The sequence below is a fragment of the Aureobasidium subglaciale genome, assembly GCF_000721755.1.
Source record: "Aureobasidium subglaciale EXF-2481 unplaced genomic scaffold scaffold_38, whole genome shotgun sequence".
NCBI classification, from domain to species: domain Eukaryota; kingdom Fungi; phylum Ascomycota; class Dothideomycetes; order Dothideales; family Saccotheciaceae; genus Aureobasidium; species Aureobasidium subglaciale.
The window spans coordinates 29,538-42,178 of NW_013566957.1; the positions used below are offsets into that span (position 1 = coordinate 29,538).

At 49.9% G+C, this 12,641-nt stretch overlaps 5 protein-coding genes across 5 annotated transcripts; 1 reads left to right on the forward strand and 4 right to left on the reverse strand.

Moving 5' to 3' along the window:
- Positions 1-211: 211 nt before the first annotated feature.
- On the forward strand, positions 212-1,712 carry AUEXF2481DRAFT_48612 (uncharacterized protein; the record flags this gene model as incomplete). The annotated part of the gene is made up of 3 exons (XM_013483701.1): positions 212-453; positions 510-874; positions 928-1,712. 3 exons carry the CDS (start codon positions 212-214, stop codon positions 1,710-1,712), a joined length of 1,392 nt encoding a protein of 463 aa, XP_013339155.1.
- An 83-nt stretch (positions 1,713-1,795) lies between these two features.
- On the reverse strand, positions 1,796-3,065 carry AUEXF2481DRAFT_113256 (uncharacterized protein). The gene is made up of 2 exons (XM_013483716.1): positions 2,515-3,065; positions 1,796-2,460 (listed from the first exon to the last, which is right to left on the reverse strand). Exons 1-2 carry the CDS (start codon positions 2,927-2,929, stop codon positions 1,898-1,900), a joined length of 978 nt encoding a protein of 325 aa, XP_013339170.1. The 5' UTR covers positions 2,930-3,065; the 3' UTR covers positions 1,796-1,897.
- A 404-nt stretch (positions 3,066-3,469) lies between these two features.
- Positions 3,470-5,353, reverse strand: AUEXF2481DRAFT_48613 (uncharacterized protein; the record flags this gene model as incomplete). Its single annotated transcript, XM_013483702.1, has 6 exons — positions 3,470-3,540; positions 3,603-3,773; positions 3,835-4,297; positions 4,352-4,777; positions 4,834-5,130; positions 5,189-5,353. 6 exons carry the CDS (start codon positions 5,351-5,353, stop codon positions 3,470-3,472), a joined length of 1,593 nt encoding a protein of 530 aa, XP_013339156.1.
- Positions 5,354-5,624: 271 nt separating this feature from the next.
- Positions 5,625-8,992, reverse strand: AUEXF2481DRAFT_532782 (uncharacterized protein). Its single transcript, XM_013483717.1, has 3 exons — positions 8,643-8,992; positions 8,344-8,591; positions 5,625-8,292 (listed from the first exon to the last, which is right to left on the reverse strand). The coding sequence occupies exons 1-3, from the start codon at positions 8,792-8,794 to the stop codon at positions 5,843-5,845; spliced, it is 2,850 nt and encodes a 949-aa protein (XP_013339171.1). The 5' UTR covers positions 8,795-8,992; the 3' UTR covers positions 5,625-5,842.
- A 63-nt stretch (positions 8,993-9,055) lies between these two features.
- On the reverse strand, positions 9,056-11,738 carry AUEXF2481DRAFT_92766 (glycoside hydrolase family 127 protein). Its single transcript, XM_013483718.1, has 4 exons — positions 10,087-11,738; positions 9,776-10,033; positions 9,503-9,724; positions 9,056-9,451 (listed from the first exon to the last, which is right to left on the reverse strand). Exons 1-4 carry the CDS (start codon positions 11,329-11,331, stop codon positions 9,191-9,193), a joined length of 1,986 nt encoding a protein of 661 aa, XP_013339172.1. The 5' UTR covers positions 11,332-11,738; the 3' UTR covers positions 9,056-9,190.
- Between the last annotated feature and the right edge of the window lie 903 nt (positions 11,739-12,641).

Sequence of the window (12,641 nt, forward strand, 5' to 3'; positions counted from 1 at the left end):
GCGGAGGGCGGGGTCGCCGACACAAGATGCCTTCTTCGAGGGTATATATTGCTCTCCAGGATCTCCTTTGCTCATCAATCCATCTACTACTCTACTCCACAGGACATTCGATCCCAACACCCATCTTCGCCTCCTCCTGCTTTCTATTCTCATCACGATGGCCGACCTAAAGAAGTCTTACGATGCAGCTCACGTTGAACAAATCGATACGATGAAAGCAGATGGTTTACAGCAGGAGCTGGACTACTCTGGGGCTACCAATAAAAGTGATCCGGCCGAGCTTGCTCTCGTCAGAAAGCTGGACATTCGCATTATGCCTACCCTGTGGGCTATGTATTTCCTCAACTATCTTGACAGAAACACAATTGCTCAAGCCAGATTGGATGGTCTTGAAGACGATATCGGACTTCAAGGCAATCAATACAATACATGTATCAGTATCCTGTTCGTTGGGTATGTGTCCGACGATCATTGATCTTTCTTTGGCATTGATTTGACACGCCTCCTAGGTACCTCTTGATGCAGATTCCATCCAACATGATCATGTCCACTGGCAAGGTTCCTCCCTCGACTTATATGGGAGCGTGCATGATGATTTGGGCAGTGGTCTCAGCCTGTACAGCTTTGGTCCACGACTATAAAGGTCTTGTCCTTGTCCGATTCTTCCTTGGAATTGCCGAGGCTCCTTACTACCCTGGAGCCCTCTACATGCTATCTTTGTTCTACACTCGCAAGGAACTTGCCACACGTCTTGCTATTCTATACTCTGGGAATATCATCGCCACCTCGGTGTCTGGTCTGATCGCGGTTGGTACGTTCAATACTCTGAGTGGAGTTCACGGCATCTCTGGCTGGCGATGGCTCTTCATCATTGGTAAGCATTTCCGAGAGAGGATTGACCAGGACATCATACTGACAGCCTAATAGAAGGATCTGTGACTTTTGGTGTCGCCATAGTCGCCATTTTTCTCTTGCCCAACCACCCCCTGAAGACTACTTGGCTGACTCCCGAAGAGCGAGCATTGGCCCACGAGCGTATTCAGCGTGACACAGTTGGTATGGAGGAGAACCGCGGAGCACGAGCTGGTTTTATGCAAGCCATTCGTGATCCCCGTCTCTACCTGTTCTGCTTGATGCAGAATCTCCATCTCAGCGCCTGTGGCTTCAATAACTTCTTCCCCACCGTCGTCGGTAGTCTTGGCTTCGACCGTACGCTGACTTTGATCTTGACTTGCCCTCCTTACCTCGTCTCCGGTATTGCCGGTATTGTCGTCGGTCTAACATCTGGTAAGATGAACGAGCGAACCTGGCACATCACACTCTCCATGGGTGTCGCTGCCATCGGCTTCATCATCTCCTGCGTCACCCTCAATACCGCTGCTCGATACGTCTCCTGCTTCTTATTCGCATCCGGTGCTTATGCGGTGAACTCCGTTATCCTCGGTTGGGTTTCTGCGACACTCGGTCAGACTACGGAGAAGAAGGGTATCTCGTTGTCGATTGTCAATGTGGTCGCTAATGCTTCGTATATCTATACGCCCTACCTGTACCCCAAGAGTGATGGACCGCGCTACCTGACTGCCATGTCAGCCAACACCGCATTTGCTGTGGGTACTGTCGCTTGCGCCTGGGGAATGAAGATTTGGCTTGTGCGTACCAACAAGAAGAACAGAGCCGGCGGAACTTACACAGAATTGGCCTATGCTTACTGAAGCATTGGACGAGAGCATCATTCTGAATTGGTGCTGATGTGGCTAGTTTCCAGTCTGATTACTCGAGCAGACAAATCGCAGTTCTGCTTCTTCTCCCTTAATATTTACATTGGGCACATTTAGTATATGCACTCTCAGTTAGAGGCGGGAATTCCCTATCTAGTTCTTACATATTATCTCTCGTATCACGTACTGCGCAGCTTGAGCTGCTGTACCATAACATCTCTAACCTGTTCTTCCATCTCCCTCCATTTCTCGAAGCCCAGCGCCTTCTCTGCAAGAGTGGTATCGACATTCCACTTCTCGCCAGCAGTAGCTTCGACTTTGACTCCCGCATTACTGAACTCGATGTTCACAAATTTGAGTACATCTTCCCAAGACCTGTCCTTTCCGGTCAACAAGAACGATGAGATTGGTGCCTGAGGCAAGCCCAGAGCCCTGACATGAGCTTCTGCAACATCCAGGACGTGCACACCACGGTACGGGGCGAACATCGGCTTCTCGGCGTATAGAGAGCCGAAAAGCATACCATTAGTTCCAGCAAGTTCTTCGGCGCTTGTCTGGAGTATGTTGTTTCCAAAAACGAACACAGGATGGATTGTGACAATATCAAAATGAGGCTTCTTGGCCTCGATGAAGTCCAGAGTGGCCAGATACGATGCAATCTTGCTTGCTTGGTATTGACCCATAGGCTCGAGGGTCGGGACAATCGATTCATCAAATCGGAGCTTTTCCTTTTCGATGTCCTCTGAAGATGGTCAGCTATCAATTTCTGATCAACCACGATATCTGTGATACATACCTCTGACGACGACACCATCGTAACTACCACCAAGAGGAATCAACGAAGCCACTGACGCGGTGATGACGACCTTCTTGATAGAAGGTACATTATAGGCCGATTCCAAGACTGATGTGGTACCCTTGACAGCAGGGGTCATGAGATCTTCCCCAGGATTTGCAAGTGGAGAGGCCACGTGAATAACGTGAGTAACGTCCTTGAGAGCCGTATCGAATGCGCTTGCAATTGTATAGTCAGGCACGACAACATAGTCGACTTTTTCGGCAAATTTGTCGAAGATGCGACGGAGCTTTCCGATTTGTGATTCGCGTCTCACGCTCAGTCTGACATTGTGGCCGCCTTCGAGTGTGGATTGAGCAACCTGAGCGCCGATGAAGCCGGTCGCGCCAGTGATGAAGACAAGAGAATCTGACATCTTGAGGACGTGTTTAGTGTGTGTGATGGAGTTTGTAGACTGATGTTGTTGATGATTCTCTATCGTGTTCCATCGCGCTCTTATAGTGGACTGACCACTCAGTCGCACGAGTGTTTGCTTGGAAATCACTGTTGAGTCATCAATCTCGAACGACGATGTTTAGTCAACATTTGCACTACCAAAATTTTCCGGGCGTTTCGCAGCTCAGTGCGGAGCAACACTCGCACCGAACGCTGAGGCAAAGGATATTCCGATCCGAAGTGTTGTTCGTGTAGATTTCGAGCTGTGCCTGGACTTGTGACAGGGCCCTGCTGAATCAAGCTTCAGACTCTGAGCGGGTCGGGAAAATGCAACCATCCGCCATCATCACGCCTATGATTATCATTACAACATGGAAGCATGTATGAGAATAGAGATAATGTCATTGATTTGGCTACCAAGGTACAGAGTCGAGCAGCGCATGAATTTGTGCAGACTAGGTCACCAAGCGCGTTTGCCATCGCTACCAATCATAGATTTAAGCAACAGCACCCTTACTCCTTATACGCTCTCCACGTGGACAGCTGCCTCCTTCTCCTTGATCTCGAGGATCATCTGGCTGGTCGCAAATTCTGCGTGAACACGAATCAGTACATACTGCTCAAAAGGCTTGAGTACAACAGATAATACTCACGATCGGCTTCTGTAGTTCTGAATTTCCTGGCAGGGACCTTGTGTTCGAATAATAGGTCGATTTCACCAAAGCTACGATCCTTTGTTTCTGGCAGGCGGAACCAGCACCAAACATTGCATAGCAAGTTGGTGCCGGCGTAGAAGAAGCCTGCTTTCGCGCCCCAATTCCATGCTGGAAGCGATAGAGTTAGCTCATACAGTTGTTCCTTGTCAAAACAGCGTGTGCCACATACCACTTGCTGAAATCATGCGAGGGGTGACACTGTTCGAGAAGATACCGGTCAGATTATACACGAATCTTCCGATCGTGATTGTCTTGTAACGAAGTCTTCCCGAAGGCGTTTCAGCCACAATTGGGTAGCATACTGGACCAATCGTGATCATGTTGGCCAGAGTGGATATGATGAGAAGAATACCGATGGCCAGTTCTGCGTGCTTGCTGGTGGTGAAGCCAAGGCCGCCAATTGCAACAAGACAGAAGAACATAAAGGTCAGACCACTCATGTAGATCGTTGCTCTTCCGAAGCGAGGGAACAAGAGCCAGCAGATCATACCACCAATGATGTAGCAAGCGGAAAGACCGATATTGAGGTCGAGTGCCGCAACGGGACTGAACCCGGCAGCTTCCAGAAAGACAACACTGTATCCCAGAATGGCGTTGCCGCAAAGGATCTGAGCGGCCCAAACAACACAGTTCTAAAAACGTATCAGCAGGGGTATGACAGCAAATGATTGGAACACCGGTCTCACAATCTCAGTTCGACGAAGATTAGTTCCTCGGAAACAATCAGTCAGTCTGGCCCCTTCTGTCTCAGCTTGTTCTTGGTCGTTGGTGTATATGATATAAGCAAGACTACAGTCCACCTCGTGAGCATGATCAGGACCTTGGCCGATGAGACGCTCGAGACTCTTTCTAGCAACTTCAAGTTTCTGTCGTCGAACGGCGTTCCAAGGAGATTCAGGAGCAAAGTATGCCAGAATGAAAAGAGGTACGGGCCAAGTCCACTGCAATGCGAAGGGCAGACGCCAAGCGATGTCTCCGGTGAGAGTGATGCAGGCACGAGCGACACCTGACGACAGTAAAATACCTGCGCCCCAGCACATACAGACGTATGCAGTTACGTAGGGTCGCAGCACGGTGGGGACGACTTCGGAAGCGTAAGAAGTTGAGAGTGTCTGCATGACAGCCAGTCAGTCCAGATCACGAATGATACATAAGCGGAACCACAAACCTGGAAGACGCCCCAAGGTATACCGCAAAGAGCTTCGCCGACAGCAAGGACTGGCAGAGAAGGAGCAAAAAATGGAATGAAGATGGCTCCAATCAGCCACACCATGAAAAACATCATGGTCTTCCGAGATCCAAAGCGGTCTTGGAAGTCCGAGTTCAGTACAAGACCGATCAGCTGACCGACCACAGCTGAGTTTGACAGGCCAGATTGCCATGCAGCTGAGATGGCCCATTTGTCAGGGCCGACTTGCTCCCCAAACCTTCGCTGAAACTGTGGTTGACCATAGAAAGAGTTGATCTGTCGAAACTCGTCAGCGGTCATCCGCGGTCAGGATTACAGCCCAAATCCAACTCACGATGACCAAGTCGTAGCCTTCCATAATCAGACTTGTTGACAAAATCATGGCCCAGAATACCGCTTTCTTGTGCTTCTTGAGGGCTTGCATGACAGTCAGTCGTGAGTCGGCGTCGGCACTGGCTTGCGCCTGGGAGAGCAACGCTTGGAATTGCGAGGTGTCCATATTGGTAGAGACGAAATTTGCAGGTTCGTGAGTAACGCTTCCGTGGGTAGCCATGACTGCGATAAGCTTCAAGTTGATGAGACGATGGTGCTGGTGCTGGTGGTGATTCTTTCCCCAGATACTACTCGTATGTTCTTATAGCGCAAGGCTGATCAACCCCCCGGAAGGCTTCATGTGGTGTGCGTGGGAATGAGAACGTGGCACAACCCTCATGTCGGGTTTGTAGTAGGATGAGCGGTTCGCCGTTGCAAAGTGGTTCGTGTTGCTGCTTCCCCGCATCGGAACGTACATCCTGATTTTGGGGCGTCCAGTCTCGATCTGACATACCCCTCCGGGATCCCTTCGGAGAAGGATGTTCCAGCAAGTTCGATCTGATCTCGCCGGCAATTTGTGGTCCAGAACATCTACGACCTCTTCGGAAGATTGACCCCAGAGATCATTTGATGATAACCAAAGCACTTTATGTTGGGCGACAGCACGATTTCATTGCTAGTTTTCACCCTCAGATCTGGTGCTTGGAACATTCCTTGCCACACGACCACGCCCAGAGACCTCTCTAGCCTTCCTCCTTTCACGTTTACACACACCAATTAGTTTATCTAGTAATTTGGCCCACGACTCACGAACTCGCCAATTGTCCAATGTCTGGAGAATCTTCGAGCCTTCTCTGAGCACGCGCTCCGGACCCTTCTCGCCGTACAAATCGCCTACCCCAGTCATGTTGGCCCGCATACGAGGACCGTTCATCACGAACTCTTGTACGATTTCATCGTCGGCTGGGCGGTCGAGCAAAATAATGGTGTCGGAGGAACTTTCGCTGTCCGAGCTGTCGTGACTCGCGTGCATGTCATTGGGCACGGGTGTCGATTGTACAAGCTCGTTCCTTGAATTATCAAGAGACCTTGCTGACTTGGAAGAGAAAGCGCTGAAGGCCCAGAGCACGAGTGTCGCGTGAGCGACGGCGGTTGGCTCATAGAAAGCGTTCGCCGAGAATCTTCTGACATGCCAGAACAGTACACCGGCATGAATGGCTGCCAGTCGTGCCTTATACTGGTGCTGTACAGCCCATTTATGTACGACTTGGCGATCCGTCATGATCTCGGCCTCAGACTTCAAGCTTCTCTCACCCGCAAGATATCGAGCAAGGTCGACAATCTCTCTAATTGGGGTCAGCAGTAGGACTCGCGCAAGGTGCAGATGCAAGACTGTTGTATGTTCAAAGCCACTAGCTTTCCCAATGGTCGCGTTAGCCGCCCAGTGGAGGACATCCAAACTATCGCAGGTGAGATTCTGCCATTGCTTGAAGATGGGCAGCGCTGGAGGCCAGATAGGCAGACTTGGTAGGGTCGTACCCCCTGGTCGATCGAATGTACCCGGTGTCCAATGAGATAATCTTTGTGCGTAGTATAATTCGACTTCGGCGAGACGGCGATGGAGTCCATAGATAAGCAATATACGCGCGAATTCCCCAACATGTGCTCTTAACAACTTTGACATGTACAACTCGTCCACGCAAACGACAAGCTCTGGTAGTAGCTCTTTGCCGATTGCAAGTTGCGACCACTCTGAGGTATTAGCAGCGATCCACATATCCTCTTCGGCAGGCAAGGGCATCTTTGCGTCGCTGAGTGAGAGACATGGTCTGACCTGAAATTGGCACGATAAAAGATAATCGACGAGCCATGTGCAGTATCTCAGGCGGAGGGAACATTCACGGTCTACCCAACGACACCAGTCATGATTCGTGGGATCGATCGTTGCTTGATCCGTGTCTTTGCTGTCCACGTGAGAGATGAAAAACAAGGATGCGAGCTTGGAGCGAAGGCTAATAGCATGTTCTTTGAGCGAATCATCTCCACAATACGCTGCCCCAACAACATACAATAGGATAACCTGATGGTATGTCCTGCTATCGATACCAAACAAACCCGGTGACTCAGCAGCAAAGAAAAGAACCCGTCGTGTAAATTCGTACATTGAGGGTACGAACCTGGTGGCGTTCATATCCTTCAGATAGTGGCTCCCCATTGCTGCCATAGCCAAGACGAGCAAGGGATGTTGCTTTCGCAGCCTCCAAGTCGGGAAATGGAGAAACGGAAGAATTTGACCGCAGTGGTCCACGAAGAGCGTACATAGATGACCGAGCAATTCTTTCGTGGGGAAGACGGCGCTCTCGAATGGTGCGAAAGGGATTATACTTGATGCACAAAGCATGGAAAAGTAATTCTCCAGATCAGCTTGAGCTTGAGCTTCGATCCACTTCTGATTTGCAGCGGAAAAAGAGAAATCTGACGGGAGAGCCAAGGAGAAAGATTCCTTGGTGTGCTCGTGAGTTGTGTAAATAGACATCGCTCTTCTCTTACGCATCCTTGGTAGTCGAGCAGTACCGCCATCGGCATAGAACTCGCCAGGAGTCGCACTTGCTTCGTCCGTGCTAATTGTACTTCCAGTGGCGACTCCGCACAGAGTCAATGGTACCTGACCAAGTTGAGCCGAGGGATGATTCGTTGCATACTCTGCAGTCCGCAGAGCAGTAGGCACTTGCGATATCTGTGAGAAATTGTGACTATCATTACCTGTTATGTCGAACTCGAAGAGACAATCAGGGTACGGCCATTGTCCATCTGGCAACCCCGATACTTCGTTCGCATCTTCGAATCCAAGCCAGTTGACTGTTGCGTAGTTGATAGGCACAAATGGATGTAAATCGACTCTTGAAGAGTCATGGTAATGACCTGTGGCAGCCAGTGGGATATGTGTCGGTTGTTCGTAAGGCATTGTTGTTATATGCATTGCAGACAGGCTTGGCACAGGGAACAGCATTTGATCTGTCGGAAGCAACGAGACTTGATGATCGGAAATCTGGTCCAGTGACTGCGGCGCTTGATTGAGATGATCGCCTGCGAAAGGTTGCGATGCATCGTCACTGATTGGAGGTGCTAGTTTGGAGGGTCAGCACTGTTCACGAATTTGGAGCCAGCGATTCATACCGAAAGTCGAGCAGGGCGTGCCCCGGTCTATCTGGATGGTATCCTCGCTGTCCATAGCACTGTCATCCTGATTGAGAGACGCTACAGGATGTACGCATTGCAAGGACCGCTGCTGACATCTAACACACGGAACGTCCCCCGAACACCGAGTCTTTGAGGAGGCGCAAGGAATACAAGCCCTACCACCGCGTCGCAGAAGATTCGGTCCTGAAGTCCGATGGGTGTACTCATGCCGGGACAGAGCGTCTCTGTCTTGGAATGAGCATATGCTTATTCGATCTGAGGACCACAAGACTCACTTGCGGAAGAAGGATTTGCGACACACTCGGCACTGATGCTCCCGAGAGCGCGTGTGAGTCAAGACGTGGCGTTTGAGATGCTCAGAACGTCCGAAGCTCTTGTTGCATATCTGACAGGACAAGGATTTGCCTGCGGTGACTACGTCAGGCATGTGTCCGGACTTCGATGGTCACTCCGAAGGGGGACAAAAACGAAGTGTTCGGGTTGCGAGGGGTAGACAAAATTGCACATCCCTCTGGAAAGCTGGAAGCGGGGAAGGGCACGGGATCTGGAAAGAGCACGATGACCCCTCCGGAAGTCTGGTTCGACTTTTCGATTTGCCGAGGTGGCGCAACGGCCAGGGCCAGCTCAATTCGATACGAGATTAATCGAACTTGACAGATTGAGAGATGGCTCTGTAATGACACAAGAAGGCGGGTTCGCGGGGAGTGTAGTCAATTGTAGAGTATCTTTACCATGGTATACACATGATCAATCAGACGGACCATCAGCGCCACACGCGATTGGGGTTTGTGTCTTGTTGACGGACAAATACCGCAGCCTGTGATCAGGTAGCCTTCTTGAGCCCTACACGCATTTGTCCCCTGCCACCTCTGTTCGCGCGGAAGTAGTAAGGAACAAAGGTGAGATCTTGTAGTGCTTTGCCAGCCATAAGACCATCCTCGCTCAAGAACGGCGTTGCCTCCCTGGCGCTGGCATCTAAAAGCGAAGCGCCTTTTGTGACAGTCAAGGCGACATACGAATCTCCCATGTCCGAACCTTGGATGTGCTTCTCAGCTATCTCGCAAGCGGGACTCAACAATACGCTCTGTGTACTCGTCAGTCAGGACAGACGAATTACCCGATTTGGACGACTTACTGCGAAGTGGTCCTGCACCCAATCGTTGTCGATGTCCTCCACGCAATATACAACGGGACCTCTCGCAATGGTGACAGTATTTGTGTTCGAAAGGGGATGAGAGAATAATATCCGAGGCTCAAAAGCGACGGAAAGAGTGAAATCGGGATTTTGCTTGAGCCAGTGGGAAGTGATCGTGACGTATCCCTTGTTCAAGTCGGCACCTGGTAGTTGGGGCGTGATCTGAGTAGAGTCAGCGTGGTTATACCAAGGCCGTGTACCAGGCTTTTATACCTTCCATGACTTGGCCCAGCCGGGTATCCTTAGGCGAATGGCCACATCAATGGTCTCCGAATGCAGCTTGAATCTCACATCTCCAGAAAGCGGCCAATTTGTCTCTTGCTCAAGTATGACTTGGCTCTGACCGCAATCAAAGACAAGCTTGGCGCCCACGTAAAGATGCACGTCGATCTGGGCAGTTCTGTTGTCGCTATCCGTGTCAAAGCTCCAAATATATCCTCCGATCGTTCCCAACAGTCGTAACATGTTTGGCTGTTGTACGCAGCTTGTCAGCTTGTTTCACAAGGATAGACGGTCAAACATACCGGACAACACGCAACAGTGAACCAATCATCGCGTTCCGACAAGTCCTTGACGCTTGAAGCAAGCTGATTGACATATGTAAACTTCTTACCATCAATCGACATGGCAGTCAGAACGGCATTGTACAAGCAGAGTTCCATAATATCAGTAAATCTACCATCAAGGTCGGTCTGCAGTAATCTCTGGGCCAGCATCATGACACCGATTGCAGCACATGTTTCTGAGTAACAGCCTCCCTCTGCCGTACCTTGTGGCAAGAAATAATCGAGGCCAAATCCTTCCCATTGCTTGATGGCACCGATACCGCCAGTCGAGTACATCTTCTGATTCACCATGTTATTCCATAACCTGTATGTCGCGGCTTCCAGATCAGAGTGACCCTCCTCGAGACGAAAGAGATCGGCAACGCTCGTCAAGAGGTACATGGCACGGACCGAATGGCCTTCGATAGTTTGCTGCTCAGCGATTGACGCATGCGCTTGATGATACCACAGAGAGCGAGGTTCAGGATAGAAAGCAGGTTTCATGTTTGGATCTGCTCCACGCCGTTCGGCCTCGACATCGAAGTAGTGTCTTCCATCACAGCCAGTCAGATTACCTCTTTCGGTGATAAAATATCGTGCCAGCGAAAGGTAGCGTTCGACCTGAGTCTGCTCGTAGAGGCGGAGAAGAGCAAGTTCAATCTCAGGATGGCCAGGATAGCCATGAGTCTGTCCCGGTCCAGGACCAAACGTGTTGCATAGAAGGTCCACGTATGAGCATATTGTACTCAGTAACTGGTCATTTCCATAGAGAGCTTTATGTGCCAAGGCCGCTTCGATCAGATGACCGCAGTTGTAGAGTTCATGCATATCCTTGAGGTTCGTGAAGCGCTTCCCTGGCTCCACAACAGTGTAGTGTATGTTGAGGTAACCATCTGACTGCTGAGCGCTTCGAATCATGCTTACCAGTTCATCAACAGCTTGGGAAATCTCTGGCATTGCTTGCTGCTGCAAAAAGTAGCATGCACCCTCGATCCACTTTGCAACATCAGAATCCCAGAAGAGATGGTCAGGGATAGGCCAGACCTCGGGAGTACGGTCGTATATTGGGTGCCATTCCAGCTTGAAAGCATCATAACGACCAGTCTTCTTGAGGACATCGAGCTGGTACTGCAGTGTATTGGCTGAGGCTGCTTGTCGTCGCTGGCCCAGTAAGGTGTTAGGCGTAATAGTGGTGTGGATGAAGGTGATTTGAGGGTACGCCATTGCGACGACAAATGACGAACGTGGCAAAGCAAGCAGGTGGACTAGGATATGGATGAAGAGTGCTGGGAGTTTCTTTTTGAGGCAATGAGCATATGATGTATGCGCGACCTACCGGAGTAGACAGAGTGACGCGACTCCAAGCTCCGGCGGGTCAGTCGCAGATCGCAAGACGACTTGGAAGCCGAATTTGCCGCAACATGGTATTCTCGTGGATGTTGCTACAACTGTCGGAGCCACAGACGAGATCACCGAACCCCGCAGCAAATTGCGCGGGCACTCCGGTGGGTGAACGACCAAGGTGAGAGCGGTTTGCAAGGCTGGTCTCTGAGGCTCAACTACCCGTCTTTCCTCGTCCATGGCGAACACCAGTAGACTGGACGAGCCTTACAGGACTGGGTCCTTCGGAGACTCTTGTGGCGAAACAAGGGGCAACAATTCGAAACTCGGCCAAGAAAACATATTCTCGTGTGCAAAATTCGATGTACAACGCGCTCGAGCGTTGGCCAGCCACACCTCCGAGAGGGTTGTTTACATGACTTTTAATTATACTACACTATAACCACATCGAATTAAGTCAATCTAAGTACTATAATGTCTTCATCCGGTGCTGCGCACACTCTTCTAAACGGTTTAAATTAATCCGATACCTCTAATATCGCTGCCGCCGCGACAGGAGAAGTTTCTAAGCCTAACGACGAATCTCCCTTATCTTCGCTACTACGCTCTACCTACGTAACACTACGCTCTAATCGTAGGGCAAAGCGCGTACACTAGGAGGATAGTACTATAGATTAATCTACTAAAAATCTACGTCGATCTACGCGTAGTGTACCTCCTAAAAGACTAGTAGAGGCGTAAGTAGACGCGCTTCCGACGAAGCTAAGGGACACTAAAAAACGTAAGATCGCTACCTAATAACTATAACTAACTTTAGTTATTCCTAGAAAAAGCAGGAAAGCACTTTTAGATGCTACGAACACGTTAGGAAGAATAAGGGTATTAAATACTATAAAAGGTATTACTATACGGACTCCGGCGCAAGCGAAGCCTCCTATAAAGCCGTGCGCTTTAAAATCTACCTTCTAGCCCTCTACCCCTATAAGACTAACTACTACCTCTTTAATTAGTACTAAATTATAGGATAAGCGACATAAAGGTAAAGAGAAGAAGCCGTCGACGCGATCTACATTAAAATCGACCATTTAGAGGGTAGTAACCCCTCTGCTAACGCCTATAAAGTATAAGCTACATTTCTATACTATATAGATACTTCGAACTTTATCTAACAATGATACCCTTATACGCGATAC